Raw genomic sequence first — 20323 nt, forward strand, 5'->3', positions numbered from 1 at the left:
AATAACATTGAGGATGCTGTTGCTTGCCCCTATGCTTTCAACAGGAAGTAACATGCAATTGTGTGTGGAGTCTGCTGAAAATATATTAAATGATAAATACTGTAGATGGAAAATGTATGAATGATGCAATTAGTGTGAACTGCTGCCCCAGCTTTGTCATGGTTACTTGGGCTTGTCAGCTACTTAGGATTTTTCCAATTTCTTTCTATTCTTAACCTTTTCAACCTTTACACATCATGTTGCCTTCAGTCTACTCACACTGATGATGCCCAGAGCAGCCAAGATATATTCTATTTTCCAGATATTCTTTGGAATTTAGTTGAAATGCACAGAATTCAGTTAAATATCTGGACAGGCTGCAATAGAATAGTGAAATCCACCTCTTTTATTGGAAGTTAAATGTGGTACTGAGGGCATCCAAAACTAAATGAAGAAAACGATGAAACTAATTTCCCTCCCCCCCCCTATTTCCAGACATGAGAGCTGCAGAATAGAAAATTCACTAATCATGAAGAAACATTCTAATCCCGTTAACTCTTTCAAGTGACTATCAAAGAGGAGAGATTTCTCTTTTTCTTGGAGGAATCAGAGGGCTAAAAATATAAAAATGAAACTGCTACCAATGGGCCAAAAGCAAACAGAGAACAGAATTTAGTGCCCTAATAATAAGGAAAGTAATTGCTGCTGAATCAAATTTCTCTCTTGATAAGATTTCAAAAACCACTAAGTACATATTACCCAGTGATGTGTGCATTCTTGGAAAAAGCTGCTGTGAATCTTCAAGGCAGCCCAGGCTTAAGTGATGTGCAAAGAACCTATGGTAATGATGATGACATTAAAAGGTTCATAGAACCAGTATTAATAGCTAGAAGCAAGATGAAGCACTAGTTTTCTGTAAGGGATCATAGGCAAAACCACAAAGGTAAGAAGAAAAGAGAATGTGAATTTTAAGAACAGCTGCAAACAGCAGGTGAACTCTTCTATCTACAGTCACCTAGAAAATAAGAAGGGGCCTGAAGAACAAAGACGAGCCAGAACTAAAATTCTGTATGAATTAGAATTCCACCAAATAACTCCATATTAGGAATTCTGCTGAGCAAACATAGCAGTAATTTTAAGACCTTGCTCGGCATTTGATGCCCACAAGATGGTATAATTACATTATCTAGAGAAACGTATCCCACAGGTGAGCGGATTCTTTGATATGTCATCCTAAAGCCACACAATAATTCTGACATTAAAACCCACTTGTTTTAGAACAAAATAAGTGAATTTAAAGTTAATGGATCCTTTCATTCAGAAATGAAGCTATCTTATTTTGACAAATCTAATAATCTTTGCAAATAAAAGTCCAGTTTGAGCACTACATAAAGAAGATAAAATGAACTATAGTTTGAATATTTCCATCTTTTGTGATTTAGCATTATTTTCAAGTGTTCCATTTTAAAACTTTTGTAAATGCAAATATTGCATTTAAAAAATAATAGTATTTTGCAAAATTTAGCTGGGTTTTGTACCTTTTTGGAAACCCGTAAACAATACTGGATGCAAGAACATGAAAGTGAAATCCCTCATAAACCTGTATTAACCAGTGAAACTAATCAATCAGGCTAATTTCTCTGTCTAGCATGAATAAAGAAAAAGAAACACAAAAGAGAATATTAAATGTGATGTTTACTATTATAGTTTCACCAGATCCCTGTCTTAGCAAACAGCAAACATATTCTTTAAAAGTGAGGATCTTACTAATGTTGACATTGTCCTCTAAACAAACATGTAGGACAGAATGGATGGGCTTTGCCACAGGAAATACAGTTATCATCAACCCTGTAAGCATCAGTGAAAACAGGTAAATATTTGAATATAAGGGATCTCCACCAGACTTCTTCTGAAGTGCATTTTTGGGATTGGGTCCAAAAGAGAAGAAATGACACACTTGCAGTGGAATTCACAAGAAGTAGACTTGAAGTATAGGATAGTGAGTCATCAGGGAGAGGAAAAATCAGAAAATCCTTCATGCAAAGAATGATGCAGAACAATTGTCTTGCTGGCTGAGAATATACGCGCTGCTAGAAGAACTGTAGCCAAATAAAAGCTTGCTTGGAAGCCTGCTTCCAAAAAGATACTTCTTAAACAATTCTTAGCATCAAATATGAATGTGAACTATCAGCAAAAGCAGGGTAAAGAAAATAGAAATGAGTTAATTAGGTGCAGAAAATGCTATTGTTGAGCATGTACTGAAGTACATCTGAGTATATTACTGTTTTTTTATGATGAATATTTAAAATAATCTATTTTTTTCCATTCACTATGACTGCTTCTTTATGTATCATTAGAGAATGAAGATTTATGCATGCAAGTATTTGCCAGGCAACAAAAGGGGGATGTAGGGGCTATTTAGCATATGGCAGAAGAAAAAGTTAACAACAAGATTCTACTAGCTAGCTTACACGGTGGGCTTTGCCCACAATGGGCTAATTAACCCTAAGAATGTGCAAGATGAAAGCAGATAAAAATCCATCTCAATTGGCAATGCCCTGTGTATGCTATGGTACTAATGATTTATATTTATCTCAAAGAAGAGATATTTGGTGGAAATTAGAAAATCTGAAAATTGAAGTATTATGGACCAGTTGGCCTGTAATAATACCTTTTGTATTATTAACGGGACAATTTACAGACTCTGAGGCTACATTGATACTAGCAAGTTAAACAGTACCAAGGCACATTTCCCAAAAATTGAAGCTAAACCATCTGTAAAGTTAAACACTAAGAATTGTCACTGGCACTGTTTTGGCCTGGACCAACTAGCATTCTCCTAAACAACTCCTGAGCACAACTGAGAGGCTATCAAGGGTCCATGACCATTCCCAAAACTCACTTTGCATGGGGACTGCCTGTTTTTGAGAGTAAAAGAATGTAATAATATATTCCCAAGCAAGTTTCATTTAGTAGTATAGACAAAGCCTGAGTTTTCTGGAGCCCATTTTACCTGAAGGTCAACCTAACCAAAGCTATTTAGCAAAGTTATATAGAAACCATATCTATAATTTTAATGAACAACGACCAGCCATTTTTGAACCTGGACACTGTATGCCATTAAGAAGGAAATACAGCAACTTTATATTTCCTTTATATGCACTCTCTGTGCCAATAACTGTTTGACAAAAGCCAGAGGGCACTCAGCCAGAGACTCCATTGTGGAAGGAAAGCCATTCTGATCCAATGAAGAGAAAAACAAGATGCTTTGACCACCACTTAGGGAAACAATAACATGATCATCATCAATCAAAGCAAGCTGGGTAGGAGAGAAGACATTGCTACAGTCTTAGTATGTCTAACAACACTAGCGACCAAGCCCCTACCTTACTTGCCAAAGTGAGTTGCTTTCTAAATCAAAGTTGAGACATCAACAGCAAGTGGAATTACCAGATAAAATGAGGTGAGGGGTCTTAACCAGCTCCCTAACTCTGCTGTGCACATATTTGATATGAATGTGCAAAGTTAGAAGATGAATGGGAGAGCTTCAATCTGCAAGGCTGCACTCACAATGAACTCTGACTGCAAAATTGGAGCCTAATACAAGAAAATAAATTAGTTTCATTCTTTGAGGACTAAACAAATCATTCTGCAGAAAACTTGATTCTCTAACTTCAGTGGAACTCATTGCAAGAGGAAGTGCTTCCCAATGTGAGCAAAAAACAGAGTCAAACAAGAGTCAAAACAGTCAGTAAAACAGAGTTACACGTTCAGTTAAAAGTGCAAGCCCAAATGAAGTGGTAGAGGTCTGCAATGACTTTACAAACTAGGGGTAGGAGATATTCAGCAGCTCCAGGAATTTGGATCACAATGAAACTGCCGTTACAAATCACCTTCAACAAAAACCTTCTTATCTTAGCAGGCAATTATTCAGAAATATAACAGAGAGTCTTGGGCAGCATTTTATTTTAAATACTTATTGTGAATTAAACAACAGGCTGGACTGGTCTAAGGGGTGGACCAAATGCCTGATGAACTGCTAATGTGGGAATTACCATTTTGTGCTTTATCAGTTGTTACTTTAAATATTTGCATACAAAAAAATTACATACAAATTTTTAACACAAGTTCTGCCTAAAGGAGTATCAAACAAAAAAAAAGTATAACAATGCTATTGTTATATTGCTTTTGTTACAGAAGCCTAATATGGACTAAAACATTTCTGTCAATTAGATTTCAACTAAAATTCTTTTTTTCTTTTTTGCAAAATCAGAGATATCATCCAGGCTACAGCAACAATCGAGAATTGCACTTAGTACACCTCATAGCAGTACTTTTTAGCCACTCACATCAGTGTCACAAGCATGATATGAATGCACAATATGCTGTATTTTAGAAGGGGATGGTGACTATGCAAGATGATCGAATTAATAAAATGAGAAAATCATCCCCTTATAAACTTACTGTTTGAACTTTGTGGAAATCCAGGTAAGGAGGATGGACCATTCATTCCAGGCAGAAGAACAGGAGGAAGGCCAGGGAGTCCTGGATAAGCTGCTGGCAAACTGATACCATGAAGGGAACTGCTGTCCATCATGCCTGGCTGCTGTACCGTTAATCCTAGCACATCAGTAGCCTTCTTTATGCGATCCAATTCTTGCTGTGCCATCAGTTGTCTAACCGTTGTAGGAGCTAAATAATCTTTCTCCCGATCTAGCTGACTTCCCACAGTTTCTCTCACTTTTGTAATATGTTGTTTGGAAAAGATATGATCTCTTATGGACAAACGCGCAGAATATTTCACACCACATAGAGAACATTCTGGCTTTGTCCCATCAGGTCCAGTCTGATTTATCATGAATGGCTTCCCTATGTTAATTTTGAATTTCTTTTCTTTAGCCCGGGCATTCTGAAACCAGACCTGGACCACACGTTTGGGCAGGCCAATCTCATTCCCTAGCATTTCGCATTCCTGCATTGTTGGAGTCCGGTAGTCACTAAAGCAAGCCTTGAGAACTTTAAGCTGAAGGTTACTCATTTGTGTTCGGAAACGTTTGTGGCCTGGCCGATCACTGTTTTTGGATTTAAAGGGATTGCTAGCTCCAAATGGGTTAGGTGAACTTGGATCAGCTATGCTTGAAGTTTCACTGCGGTCGGCATTATCATCAGGGTCATCAGTAATGTAGTAACTTTGGTCATGATCACCATCTTTTTCACTGAAATGTATTGAGGGGCTTGTTAGGGAAAAGAGAAATTTATCATCGGTATTCTCATTTGTAGGTGTAGTTGCAGCTTTTGGTAGCGTGTCGTTCACAAGTGGTTTTGGTTCTTTGGGAGGTGATGCAGGTTTTGCATCCCCTGAACTGCCAGTCGTGCTTTCCATTTCATTGTTCCCCTCATCCCCTGTTGTGGCATCACTAATTGCTGTATTAATTGATGAAGTCTCATCAAAGTCAGTCTTGTTTTGATCATATCCAGAGTCAGCAGGGGGGGCATTCAAATTTTCTATATCCTCACTAGACTCTGCTTTAAAAGAAGAAGGACTTAAGAGGTTCTTCGGTGACATCTCTGCAGTTTTGCTAACAGGGGTTGATACAGTAGAGGCTAATTCATTTTCACTTGATAATTCAGTTTTTGCTAATGACAATGGTGGGTAATCAAAAAATATGTACTTTTGTGGACTTTCTCCTCCATCTTCAGTGGATATCAAAGGACTCGGAGGCAAACTATAACCAGCCTGCTTCCCTTCATTCCAATGTCGAGAGCGAATGTGACTTTCTAAAGCTGATTTTGCTTTAAACAGAGCTCGACAAAAAGGACACCTTTTATGAGACTGGGCTGGACCAACTGCACGGAATTGTCCCTTTCTTTCTCGGGCCCTTGTGTTCTGAAACCAGACTTGTACAACTCTCTTTTTGAGTCCCACTTCACGTGCAATGTGATCTAGCATCTTTCTAGTGGGGTTGGAATCTAGTAGGTACTTTTCATAAAGTATTTCCAGCTGCTCTGGAGTAATTGTAGTTCTTAAACGCTTATCACGATGTTGATCTTCTCCACTGTTTCCTCCCTCTTTCTCACTACAGTTATTGTCTTCTTTATCATCTAGTTTTCTTTTCAGGGAACCAGAAACTGTAGTAGGGTGTGCCGTATGTGATGAGCCAGTTTGTGGTGGCATCTGAGCAAGAGAACTATTAAGTAACTGTCCAGTCATCAAAGGATTATTAGGGTCAAATATCATATAGGGCATATCCATTGGTCTTTCTAAAAACTGTGAGTGAAGAAATTGGTTTTGGGCTGCTAGAAAATGCATGTGCTGGTGCTCTTGCCAAAGTTCTAGAGTTGGAAAGGCAACTGTACACTGATCGCATTGGTACTGTAGTAACTGAGGAGGTAGACTGTTCTGTAGAGAAGTCATTGAAATTGGTAAAGGACTGGAAGGAACGGGTGTGGTTTGTGATGCAGAAGGAGGTCTCCCTACTATCTGTGATTGTTTTTGTTGCTGTGGTTGAGAAGCTGAGGGCTGAGGGTCAGCAGAAGTTACTGGAGTAGACTGTACTGGTTTGGTGCTTTGGGAAGTTGTATCAGTTTGCTTGGAGATGGTTTCATTTTGTTTCGGTTTTTCTGTGGACTCTGGTTTAGGAGAAGCCTTCTCAGGTTCTGGTTTGGGTGATGGAATCAAAGGAGTACTAGAACCAGAGCCAGAGCTTGCTGCTGTAACTGCCAGGCTTTTTGATGAGTCGTTTTGGCCAGAAACTGTGCAGTTCTTATACACTGTTTGATCAGAGGCATCCATAGAATCTTCAGTTTGGCTTTCATCTTGAGCATCATCATCTTCATCTTTATAACACTGTTTTTTCTGGTGTGTAATCAAATCAAAGATCCTCGGAAAAACCACACTGCACTTTTTACACTGATATTGCATGTTACTAGTTCGAATGTAACGCTCATTTGTTAGTTCCCTTTTCTCATTGTCTTTAGTTTCAGCTTGATTTTCATAACTTTTGCGAGCTTTTTGTCGTGCATTTTGGAACCACACAACAATAACCCGAGTAGGTAGGTTAAGTACAGTTGAAAGTTGTTCGATTTCATCATCCTTTGGATAAGCATTTGTGTCAAAGAAGTCTTGGAGGACACGAAGCTGGTAATCAGTAAACCGAGTCCTAGATGATCTCTTGCTGAAAGATGCATCAGACTTGTAAGGTTCTACAGCTGAAGGCTGAGGATCTATTCTGATATCTTCCAATACTGTTATGGGAGGGTTGCTGAAGTTATATGGAGAATCTTTATTTCTCTGTCGTTCTTTGAAAAGCGTATTACGAAACCAGTGCTTGATAACTTTCTGTGAAAGACCAGATTTCTCAGCCATTTCTTGGATCTGCTCTTCACTTGGAGAATTGTTAATATCAAAATAAGCCCGCAAGATTTTTAACTGGTCATCTGTGATTCTTGTACGTGGACGCTTGAACTGAGAATGACGCAGGAAATTGGGATCTAATCCCAGCTGCTGCTGACAAAGCTGGGTAAGATCTGCAGATAAAGTATCCATTGGTGGCAACTGGAGGGCAAGCTGAGGAGGCAATGCAGGATGCTGCACTGGCTGCATCATAATTGGAGGGAAAAGTGGGAGATCAAGTGAAACGGGAAGCTGGACTTGAGGTGGGGCTGACGGTGGTGGTGGTGGAGGAGGAGGTGGTGGTGGTGGAGGAGGCGGTGGTGGTGGTGTGGGTGGTGGAGCTTGCAAAGGAGTGGGAGTTGTGTTTTGAATTTTTCCAGCCACAGCTGAAGAAGGCTGAGAAGGAGTTGGAGGAGGAGGAGGTGGTGGTGGTGGAGGAGGCGGTGGTGGAGGTGGTGGTGTTTCTGGAGAAGATGGAGAAATTGGATAAAGCTTGTCATATGCCTCCCTGTACTGTCGGGCAAACTTTTCTAATGCTCCATATGGAAAAAACTGTCCATGCACATGTTCTTGATGACTCTTCAGAATAAGAATGTTGGAAAAGAGCTTGCTGCAGGTTCCACATTCCAGTTTGTCTGTGTTTTCACCTTCACCAGTCTTGCTTTTTTTCTGCACTTTTTGTCTGTTCTCATTGTATTGGATAACTAACTCAAACCCAAAGTTCTCCAACAAAGCCTTGGCTGCATTCCCCCTTGCTCCAGAAGCTATTCTGGGTGGTGGGACAGCTGGTTCTGAGGATTTTGGCTTCTTCATATCTTTGTTTTCCTTTAGTCCTTCATTCTCATTAGTAAATTCTTGCTTTGGCTTCTCTTGTTTCTCAGAAATTTCTTCTGACTCCTTATATGATGGCATATCCTTTATCAGCTGGCAGTCTGTACTTACTAAGGTATTTTGCTCTGCTTTCATCAGCTTGCTACTTTGCTGCTGCTGTTTTTGGGACTGAAGTTGTGGTTGGGTGGATTGATACTGTTGTGCTTGTTGCTGCAGTATCTGTAGCTGGGTTTGGCCAACATGGTGTTGAGTTTGTATCTGCTGCTTCAAATCTTCTAGCAGTGATCCTGTCATGCCAGCCATTCCAGGCATACCAAATGCAGCAGAACCAGGCAAACCCAGATCTGGGCTTAAGCTAAATTCTGTCCCAGGTATATAGAATGGGAAAAGGAATTGAGGTTGTTGAAATTGCAGCAGTGCTTCTGGTGTCATTGGAAAGTGAGGCAAAAAAGCTGGGTTTAGAAACTGGGGTTGAAAGAATGCAGCTTGCTGTTGCAGTTCATGCTGTAGTTGCATTTGAAGTTGTGCTGGTGACTGGGGTGGGTGATGTGTAGGCTGAGCAGAAATTAATTCAGAAGCTTGCTTTTTATTTAATTCTTTGGCATCTAAATGTGTTTCTTTGCTGTTAACTGCTGGTAAGCTCATAGATTCTAGCATTCCTTGGCTGGGGCTATTAACATTCCCTGCTACACTATTTCCGCTACTTATATTACCACTTGGTTCTAATTTTGCAGCCCTTGCCTTTGTCTGATGAAGCACAGATCTCATATGGATTTCCAATGTAGAACTTTGGCTATATGCAACATTACAAATGCTGCATTTGTAGGGTTTGTTGTCAGTGCTGCTGTTGGTTTCTTGAGGGACAGGACTTGAGGCTTCCTGCAAAACCTTTTTGAGTTTATGTAGATGGGACACTGAGTTATAGTGGACCAAGAGAATGTTCTTTTGGGTGAAAGACTCTTTACACACTGTACACTTATATGGGCGAGATGGATCTAGAAATTTTTCCATAGTAAAATTTGGCCCTTTTCTAAAAGGTAAGGTCCGCTTTGGTTCTGAGCCCATATCATCTGGAATAGAGCTACTATCGCTTCCTACAGGACTTGCTTTACCTTCCTGGTCCATTTCATAATCTCTTTCTATTTCCTGTTCTAGTGCATGATCATCTTGTGCCATACTTTCACTTTCTGCCCAGAGTTCACCATTGACAGGTAAAGATGCACAGAGCTGCTGAAGTTCAGCTTCATTGAGTTCAGGGTGGCCTGCTTCCAAGTGTTTTTTTAAAGCCTGGAATGTACGGAAGCTACGTTGGCAAAGGCTACACATGGTAGCTGCCCGAATAGCATGATACTGGGAATGTATCTGAAGCTTCTGCATAGTCTTAAAAGCCAAGCTACAATGGTTACAGCGGTACTTATAGACATGGCGGTCAGAAACAGAGAGCTGTTGCTTCTTCTGCTGTTCATTTAGTTGATCTGTCATTGAGTCAGTGGTCTTTATATCTTTACTGCTGCCCTTATTCCAATCTGGCATTTCAGTAGATTCCTTAGGTGGCTTCTGTTCCTCAGTCTTGATTTCCATTCCAGTTTTTGATTCATCGATCCCAGGGGTACTTTTCTCATCCACAGGGCTTTCACCTAGTTAAAGAAAGTTAAGCATCTTTTACACAAGTAGAAGAGAATAGCACATAGTAGTAATGTTTTTTTTCATCAGAAATCAAGAGAGGCACCTGGTATGCCATGTGTTGACCTAGCAAAGTATAGCAACCCATCCTTGCCCCAGAGAATGAAGCAGACAGGACCAATATGAGGTTAAAACAAAGTAATAAAATAAAGTAATAAAATCCAAACATGATGATCAGAATGGCAGTGGCAGGTGGCCCAGGAGCGGCACAGGGCTTCTCTTTGTCTTAAGGTAGTTTATTGGTACAATGGGAGAAGCAAACAAGAAAAAGAAACAAAACAGTAGGAAAGAGGCAGGGATTAGAAATGGGGTCAATAGGTAGGACAGGTGATTAGAAAGGAGGAGGAAAGTGGTCTGAGGAGAGAGGGAGGAGCATGCTGTGAGAGGTAGCAAAGCAGCTTCCCGGCACAGAATACAGTAGGTGTCCAGGATAAGAAATCCGCTATTGGAAAGGCAGGCAGGATCATTTGCCTAACATTCCCCATTGATGTTGGTGAAAGTGCCACTGTCTTTTAGGACTGAGTCTTATTTGCTGGTTAAACAAGGAGGGTCTTACCTTCAAAGTGGCTAGGTCACTACCACAAGCAACATGCACGTGGCATACATGTGCATCCTAGTAGATCTGCATGGGTGCAGTTAGCCAAATTCAGGCCCCTTGTTATTTTTCTCTTTTTATCTCTGTGGCTATATACAGGCCAAAAAAGGATTCACTTTACTGAAAAAGAAACAAGTGGTTTCTAAATTCTAAATTGCCCATACCTGGCTTTTACATGCCTGGGCTTTTTCTTGCATACCTGGATATTTCCCAGATCCCTCAGCTGTAATGGTTGCAGGTGTGTCACGTTCAGATTTCTCTGAAGCAGCTGCTGGCAATAGCATACTATTGGGCATCATGACATCTGGTACAGGAACCTTTGAAAACCAAGAACAGAGTATTATTACAGGAAAAGTCATACTATTTAATACTATACAACAGTATGAAATTATAATTCAAAAGATGCACCATATCTGTATCAAAGACTGCCAGTACTAAACCAAGATCTTAATTCAGTCCTTGATAATGGTTTCTGACAGACCACAAATCCAGAGCATCGCGTGTCCCTTGGTGGAGAATCAACTCAAAATAATCCACAATGAGGTAATGCTGTAGATCTACATACACTCAATATTTCATTGGTCTCAATGTCATTGCAAAGAAGGTTTTGCTGGCTATGTCAGGTTGGTTGGATTTATCAGGGGAATTCTCCTTGGACATCCTCCAAAGACAGAGATCATGCTGACATATGCTCACCAGTCAGTTCTTGACTAAGGGCATTCCCACTTTGCTTCACCTGTATTGTTTTTTAACCAAATGCTGGACTTTCCATGATCTTTGAAAGAAAATTGTAAGTTTATTTCCATACAGAAATAGCAACTTATTTCCATTTAAAATAAGATTTTTCTCTTTCTTGTCTTCAATTCCTTATGTATCTTCTTCAGACTGCTTTACCTGTTGTGTTATGCTTTCAAATTATAGACAGAAATCTTTGAAGGATGTACTGTTATAGATGTCTGATAGTACTCAATTTAGTTAAGTTGACATGAGTATTTGCTCAACAGTTCGTGTTTTCCTTTTGCTTAGCTCTTTAAAACGTACTCATATCTGAAATAAAGGATTGTCTAGGGATTCAGGCTAAGCATTAGCAGGACTGAGTTCAAACTCCTGCACTGCCAGATTCTGTCTAAATGACCTTGGGTAAATCAGTTCAGACTATGCTGCAGCTCCTCATCTCTAACATAAGGATAGTACTTCCTTACTTCATACAGAGAGAACAAGAATATTCATAAGACAGATTTCTGAGTGGTAAATTACTATAATAATGGAAGCTACATACATTACTGAGTATGAGTAGAAATACCCTTTGTTCCTTTTTAACAGTTTAACAAATTATGTTAAACCTTTTTTAGGATACATAAGAACTGTATATATATGTATATATGTATTTATACCCATAGACTATTGGAAAAAATATTCTAGACATATTTAAAAAAGCCCTGGGCTTGGTATATTTCTAATTTAAACATGGCATTAATAGCATCCATTTTGTTTGGGAGGGAAAGACTTTTTTAAAAAAAATGATGTAGGTAACTGTAAATGTCCCAGAGAAGAAAAATTTGCTATAAATGGTATTTATTTTGTCATCAGAGAGTTCAGCTATTGACAGAGCATATTAGTGTTAGCAACTAGGACAAATCTAGATGATGCAGATTATGTTTTGCAATCTCTTTTTCTGCCAAACAACTTTTTTTTTTTTTTTTTTTTTCTCTCAGGAACAGGGAGACAGCTCCCCAGTACCAGGAGAGGAGAGGAGAGGAGAGGAGAGGAGAGGAGAGGAGAGGAGAGGAGAGGAGAGGAGAGGAGAGGAGAGGAGAGGATTGATTTCAAAGTTGCCCCATTATCAGCATAGAGGGAATCATGGAGAACTTGAGAAGAAAGCTAATAATCCTCAATAGGGAGGGGCTTTTTTCCACATTTTTCCAGTTTCCTAAAAAGGTCTGGGAAAGTTAAATCTCTATGGCATTTTCCTTGTGGTGGGGTAAAATTACATGGTCTGGCAGAGCTATAGTTAGTAGAAAACCAAAGGAAAGAAAAGAAGAAAGTAAACTTTAAACTACTTTTGTGGATCCCCAATTCTATATTTGCTCATCAGCACTAGGCACAAGGGACCTTAGACCTTCAGTCAAGAGCTCTTTCAATTCTTTCTTATTTTTTGCCACTTTACTTGGGAATGAGGTGGTAGGCCTACAACCACAACCATATAAATGAAGGAGGAGTCTATGAATACAGAAATAAATCTTTAAGGAGGTGGATCCTTGAGATTTCCAAGCACATGTCCTTCTAAAAAGGCAAGACAACGAGAATCAGGGTGTCTTAGGAAGTCTGTTTTCTAACTGAATCTATGAAGTAATAATAAATACTTTCTAGACCTGGTTGTGTCTTTACTGACATTGTTTTAAATGGTGCTGAATCATTATTTTTAACAGGAATTTATTATTTTGACATGGTTTCTGCAATTTTACAATGAAAAACACAATTTTCTTGGTGAGGTTGGAATGGATTCATCCTCCAAATAGAGTTTGTTGGTTATAGCATTCATCCTAATGGTGGTGAAGCCAGTTCAAGTCCCTGTCTTATCTAGGGTAGGTACTTGAAATCAGATATTCCATATCCTAAAGAACTGACCTAACTGGATTGCTACCTATTCTTGGACTTGCCTTTCTCTTTCGTACTCACATTTTATTCACAAAAGAACTAAAGGGTCTTTTATGCAGAGGCAGAAAGTAAGAAACAGGACATTCTGTACAATAAGACAATTGTGTTCTCCAGTTGATTGATATCCGCTATTGATATTTTATGGTGAATACCAAGTAATATAATGCAAGTACAGCCCAGCTATACACAGGAATTCTTCTACGTTTGGGAACTACATTCTACAGGCAACTCCTGTTATTTTACAAACAGGAGTCACAATACCTCTGAGATCTGGATATTATTAGACCCAATTTACAGGTGTGCACTTAGAGACATTGACAGTCTTGATTTTTCCAAGGTTAATGTCAGTGAGGAACTGCAGGTTTTCAGCATCTTTGAAATCCACCTTCAGTCATTTTCTCAAGGGATATCAGTCACTGGATGAGCTGGCAACAGAACATGAGAGTCCTGACCCACTCCCCTCCTCGGGCTACCTGAATACTATATCACAACAAATACATTGCCCGGAGGCCCAAGTACATTTCTGTAGCATGTGCGTCAGTATTTGGAACACTTACTGTCATGAGCAGTTTCTCCACACAGTCAGGGGACACACTGTGCAAATGGGTCAAATGAAGCTGGAGATGCATTTTGTTGCTGAGGACATCCTGGCAGAGGGGGCAGCAGATAACAGGTTGCATTGAATGCTGTGACAGGACATGCATCTGGATACGATTTGGGTCCCTACTATTGTAGTTACAATAAGGACATTGATAGAACTGAAAAAAATCAAATTAAGATGCAGGCTATTAGTCAGTGTGCTTTTTATAACTTGCTGTTATTGCTATTTTAACAGCATATCATCTCTGTTTCATTCTTGAGTTATTTGAAAGAGTTCTAGAATGCAATTAAATCGTTACATTTTCCTTTACCTGCTCATGACAAAATTTATTGTCCTCTGGAGGCTTTGATTTTTTAGCTGCACCATCCTCTTCTTTTGCCAGAAGAAGCTGTTGTGCCCCTACCACAGTGTTCACTTTGGGTTCCTTCTCTGGTGTGACTATTCCTGTTCCGAAAACATAATTTTTAAGAACATATTTTAAGTTTTAAAATATTCTGGTTTACAAAGAGGCTGTGATTCCAAAGGTCTGTATTGTCTTTGAGGGTCTTTTTTTTTTTTTTAAGGTCTGAGACAAAATACACTCGAATAAAACAACTCTGATAAGCACGAAGGTGAAAAAACACTTTTATCCTTGATGGAGACTCTATAAATACATTTAAAAATGGACTCTTCTCTACTGTTTAGATAACCTTAGGTTGCCTTTAAAGATTAATCAATAATGTGCTTTCTTTAGCAGCTCAATATGAATTTGTGTATTACATTAAAACAAATCAGCTTTTGCTTAAAAATCCTGTTTTCCAAAATAATTAATTTGCTGCTGTTTAATTACCCTCTCTCTTTTCTAAACTGTCTGAGCAATATGATTATTGTGCTGTTTTGATAACTCCTGCCTGGTTACAATTCTGAAGCTAAATGTAGTGAGGCTTTAAAAGAAATACTGTGGAGAATAGGATTTCAGAGCTAACTTAATATTAATTATATACAAAGATCAGTCATTTGGGATTGCCTTAGATGTTTACACTGTGAATTTTTATAGTCTGGCATTTGTGATCAAAACCAGAATATGATTGTTTTCTATAGATAGTTCTACTATTAAGTATTAAATACTATATTTAATATTATGCCTGAACTAGCTGTGTAATGCGGCCCAGTCTTGCACACATCAAAGGAAAGAGTGCAATTCTAATTTCCCAGTCCATCAGAAAATTCTTTCCAGCGTCAATTTGCCAGATAATCTCTTCTGCTAGGCTGGATATTACAAGAGCATTGGGTAGGCATGTCACATACATCTCACGACAAACACAAAACCTCATTTACCAACCATTCCAATCTCATCATAGTGCGGCATCATCTGACCTTTTTTCTGCTGTTTATTATGAGTATTTCTAATTTTAACTTTCAATTTTCACCATCTTCCAGTCAATTTGCAACTAAATTATTTCCAGGGTGAGGACACTATCACTGGACACTGGGTGCAAATACATCTTGAAATGCAATGAAGCTAAACCATTGATTGCTATCAGACCCAACGTAAATATATAGTCCAGGGGTAATCTGATTGTATGCTGTGCATGAAGATTTATCTTGATTTTTTTCAATCCACATAAGGTTCATATAAATGAACAAATTGCACCTCATTGCACAATAACCTAGGATTAATTTAAAAATAAGGTCATGGATGTTTTGGCAACAAAGTAAACATGAACAAAGAAAATACTTGTATTTTTCTGTAGACAAAACCAATAACTTTTTATTATTATTATTTTCATATAGACTTTGTGCAATGTTTGATAGTAAAAGAGCAACATTAAAGAGAAGTAAAACAAGGGAACAGTTTTCAAGGTAAATACCAAATCCTCATGGTACAATAATAAACAACCGAAAACTGAATCATACAGGGACATTTTCTGAAGGGCATTTTTTTAAAAAAACATAACCATATTTTATGACTTATACACTAATGGTGATTTCCCCACACATTGTTTTTCATTCCTAAGTTGCTAATTATTTCTTTTGGTGCAATTTAGACCAGTAATTTTTGCATGTTCTTGCTCAAATCAAAGTTTATTTCTGCCATATTTCCCTACTTTTAATGACCAATTTGTCAACATTGGTTTAATATCTGAACAAGCCACTTTCTGAAGCCCCACTGAATTTTTACACTCTCAGGAACCGATCCTGGAGGCCTCATTTAGACTGCTCAGTCAGTGCTGCGCTGATGACCTGAAGGACTAGCGATGCTTAAAGGCAAAATCTACATGATGCAATCACATAAGGCACCATTTTATTACCCACTTTGGTTTATGATAATACAGTACTCCCTGGCCTATCTGTATTTACTTGGCAATACACCCTTATTATTTAAATGTCTTTACTGTGAGAATTATGGGAAGTAAAAAAGTGACATATTATATTAGCAGAGAAAGGTTGCTTCTCAGGTTTTAGAAGGATAGGTTCAAATTATTAACCTCTCTTCATTTCCAACTGTCAAAAACATATAACAGTTGACTACTGTTTCTTACCTTTATCACATGTCACTTTTAAAACGTCCCTTTTTAAAGACAAATGGGCCAGAATCTCAGCTGGTATAAATGCACACTGCTATACAGGAAGCTGAATTTAAAAGCCAAAAAAAAACCCCAGTTCAGCCTTATCTTCCCCTCATCATGTTAGATTGTTCTCAACAGGCTGTTACAGAAATTAAGATCCAAATTCTGCTTCAAAATCCACTTGTGAAAATACATTTAACAGTGTTTCGGCAGTGGTATTTAACTGCTAGTGAAATTTAGCTTGGAGTGCACTCTGTGTGTGCCTGGGCACACACAAGGTTAATATTACACATCATCTTCCACCACAGGATGGAATAATTTAATTACTTCAAAGGGCCTATAATAATCATGAAACACATAGTTCTTGTTTCTATAAAAACAAGGGGTTTTTTTGGTTAAAGTTTCTTTTGCGGTTAATATAATAAAACCATAGAGTTATAAAACACTGTGCTGGGGTCAATAAATGCATAACAAAGCACAGCTTTTTACTATGTTTACTATGATATTTATATAAACTGTCAAAATTTACAGAGGCTTTGTTGTTTTTGTTGTTGTTGTTGCTCTGGATTCATTCAAACTCAAGCACTGTTACTTCTTAAATGACCAAAGTTATATCTGGCCTACAGTAAAGTAAGCGAGTCTGTGACTTATGGTGAGCTTTGCAAAAAAAAAAAAGGAGAGGTTGATTCTTCCCTCTGGCATGGGCATGCCACTCACCACTGCACGTGGGAAGGACCAAACCCCCCCCAAGCCAGACCATATGTGCCAAAACCAAAGGAAATCATCTCCTTACGCAAGCGAATGATCCAGCTATTAAAACTCAGTGCCTTGTCTTGCTATATCAACTTTCTGCTTTCCGTGTTGAATTCACTGTTTTAAGGAGCTTCCTGTAGGGAGGCTGAACAAAGTTAGAGTCTTATAGGAAGGGTATTGAAGGAGGAGGGAGAGAGGAGAGAAAATATTATGGTCCCAAGCATGCCGTATGGCACTGTTTTCATAGGTGAATGTTCCACTGGCATGCTATTCTTACTAGGCAGCTGTAGGAAAAGACTAAATCCAGTTGTTCACGTTTTAAATACACACTTTTTATTCTTGAGACACACTATCTGTTAGGTTTTTTTACTAATTGTGAAACACAACTGTAATTTATTTTATAATATAAAATATACTGCATTATTTCAGATGAATAATGTAATTTCAATACATTTAGCTCAAAAACTAAGTTTAATTACAAATAAGTGCCATGAAATAGACTAGTCAATGATTGCCTGTCGGTTACAGAATTATTTTGTAAGATTGCTAATATAAAAATGACATAATTCACTGCAATTCAGATGCCATCACCTTCGTAATATTTTTGAAACCCCAAAATAAAAATAAAAATGTTTGTCTGACTAACAAGAAGGAGAAAGTTAATAAAATACGCATACTAATGAAAAAAAATCCTGGAAAAGCCATAATCGAAATACTATTTTCTTATTTATGAATCTATGTATTTGATAAAGATTGCATAATTTAAGACTTCTGACACATCAGATGATGTTATTCAGCCTCAAAATAATTCTAAAATTATAATTACTGGTAGAGTATTCTTTCTAATTAGAGTAGAATGAAAGGATAATTTTCATTGCAATAATGAAGGTTAATTTCTATCCTTCCTCATGTTTACTACCTTATTAAAAAGTGCTCCCCTTAGCCATGGCAGAGACATATTACATTTTCAATGCAAATGTATTAATCTGGATAAATTCCATATTAATTCTTGCACTGCATAGAGCTGTAATTTGGATTATAATTAATCTAAAGTGGCACTAGATTTAAATGACAATATAAATGAGGCATTAGTAGGCTTTTCTATTCTGAATGAATATTCAACAAATATAACTTGCATATTGCCAAGTCTCATTTTGAAAGCTCTACTCCTTGAGATAAGGTAAGCAATACAGCACAACAGCTTACACAAACATACTGCTACTAAATACATGTTAATCCTTTCTCGTCTAATAGATTCTATGCTAAAGAGGGGTCACACCACTTTCCTGTCTAACTTGTTAGTATTGTGATTAATTTATTGGTTTTCCTGTGATTTCTTTGGCAAGACTTGCAACACTCAATTCATGAGAAAGCCCAAATTAACATTCAATTATACATAAGCAGTTATGCAGTCATTAGAAATACTTGTCAGCTGAGTGAAAATTAAGATGATGGCCTGAACGTTACATATGCAGAATTAATTTAGATTAGGAAAATAAAAGTTTCTAAAAGATTTAGGATTTTACAGTACAAACTATTTTCTGCAAAGCACAAAGGCAATCATGTATTTCAGCCCTTGTTTTTATATGAATCTTACTGCAAAGTTATTTGTGTAATTGCTGGCACGGGAATGCAGAACAATTATGCTGGTTTTTTGTAGTGCACCCAGTAGGCATCTGGATATAGGTTTGTCCTAATTAAACTTAGCCCTTATGAGCGGCTAATCCTGATGGAATTTTGAGAATTCCCCTTCAGTATTTTTTTCTAGATTCCATCTTTTTTTTTTTTTTTGGCTGGAGCTTTAATACCGTATTCTTTCTTGAACAACTATAAATGGACCTGTCTAAGAAAAAGAGAGAGCTGATAAACTCCCTGAAGCAGGTCACAGCGTCCCCTAGGCAGAGTGTATGGTAGGACATGCAGGCTGCAGGTGGCTGTCACCCCTCTCCTGGTGAGTGTCCAGGCCAGCCCCTGATGAGACTGCACAGGAGGACCTATGCCGGCCTGGGAGTATGGCTTTACTGCACTGCAGACAGTTTTTACCAAGTCAGGGAGCCAGCTAAGGGGGATATATATTTTAAACCACAACACAGTTTCTTGCTCAACATCATCCTTGTCATCATCGGCCTTTCTTCAGTCTCTTGATCTCAAAAAATAAAGCGACTGAAGAAGAGCTCAGGGTCTAAACCATGATGGGTGCTGACCTTAGCACATCAACAAGCAAACTTAAAGGAAGCTTTAATCTTTAAGTCAGTCTTCTGAATTGATTTGGCATAGAAAGGGCCATCTGTAATATTTTTTTGGAAATAAATCCAAAAATGTTTAGTATGTAAAGAGCAAATTACAGTATGGGAGAATTTGAGTGTAAAGAAACTCATAGGTAAAATGATATTTTCTCTACAACTATATGTCTTTACAGAGAATACAACCTCCTTTGTATGCTGCTGTCATTGGCATACAAGGAAAAGATATATGACTACCTGAAACTAATAGGCTTCAACCTGTTTCAGCACTTCTTCTGCTTCAGTGAATCCAACATAATGTAACTAGGTATAGCGTGAGGCAAAAGTAGCCAATGTAATATTCATTGTGACCATAGATTTCCATCTCATACATAAAAAGCATGGATGAAGTCACATATTTGCCAAATTAAACACAGAAAAAGCCTTGGGTATCTACACCAGATGCTGGCCCTGGGTTTGTTTGTGCACAAGTAAATGTCATGACATAGGGGTTCTGTTTTCAAAGACAGTAGCTTTCATTACTGGGCTTTGTCTATTCCAGGAGATCAAAATTACCCAACCCATAATCCGTTTTCAATGATATTTCCTCTTTCTTAGGCTGAATCATCTGTAAACTTTTTCACTGGATTTTGTGTATTTTTTTTTAAATGCCTCAAATAAATGCCCAGGAAGAGGCCAGATTCTTGGGAGTAACTGATCAGAGAGCAAGAGCAAAAAATAATAATAACAAAAAACCCCCACATTCTTTGGGTTAAAAGGGGGGCAAAACCTGATTGAGGAAAAAATTCAAGTGGTACCTAATCCTATGCTTATGAAAAATTAATATGCCATCAGAGGAATCACAAGTACAGCTAAGATTAATGAAAGGCGCTTAAAAAATTACAAGCACACAAACTGATTTGATTAAAAAATAATCTCACTGGTCGTCCTGTAATATTCTTCAACTTATCCGCATCTATCCTGTCAGATGGTTATGATTAAAAATAGGTCAATGGGAGGCTACTGATAGAAATCACATGCAAAATGCACATGCAATGA

At 38.1% G+C, this 20323-nt stretch overlaps 1 protein-coding gene across 1 annotated transcript in view; it reads right to left on the reverse strand.

Moving 5' to 3' along the window:
* The window catches only part of ZFHX4 (zinc finger homeobox 4), a gene marked incomplete at both ends in the record, with an annotated part of 125672 nt that overhangs the window by 3079 nt on the left and 102270 nt on the right, over nt 1–20323 (reverse strand). Inside the window, 4 exons of the mRNA XM_082315045.1 lie at nt 4444–9840; nt 10681–10798; nt 13697–13897; nt 14039–14184. Of these exons, the coding sequence (XP_082171171.1) occupies nt 4444–9840; nt 10681–10798; nt 13697–13897; nt 14039–14184 (5862 nt within the window). The remainder of the gene's footprint in view (nt 1–4443; nt 9841–10680; nt 10799–13696; nt 13898–14038; nt 14185–20323) is intronic.

The sequence above is a fragment of the Platalea leucorodia genome (assembly GCF_965183815.1).
Source record: "Platalea leucorodia genome assembly, chromosome: 1".
In the NCBI taxonomy this organism is placed as follows: domain Eukaryota; kingdom Metazoa; phylum Chordata; class Aves; order Pelecaniformes; family Threskiornithidae; genus Platalea; species Platalea leucorodia.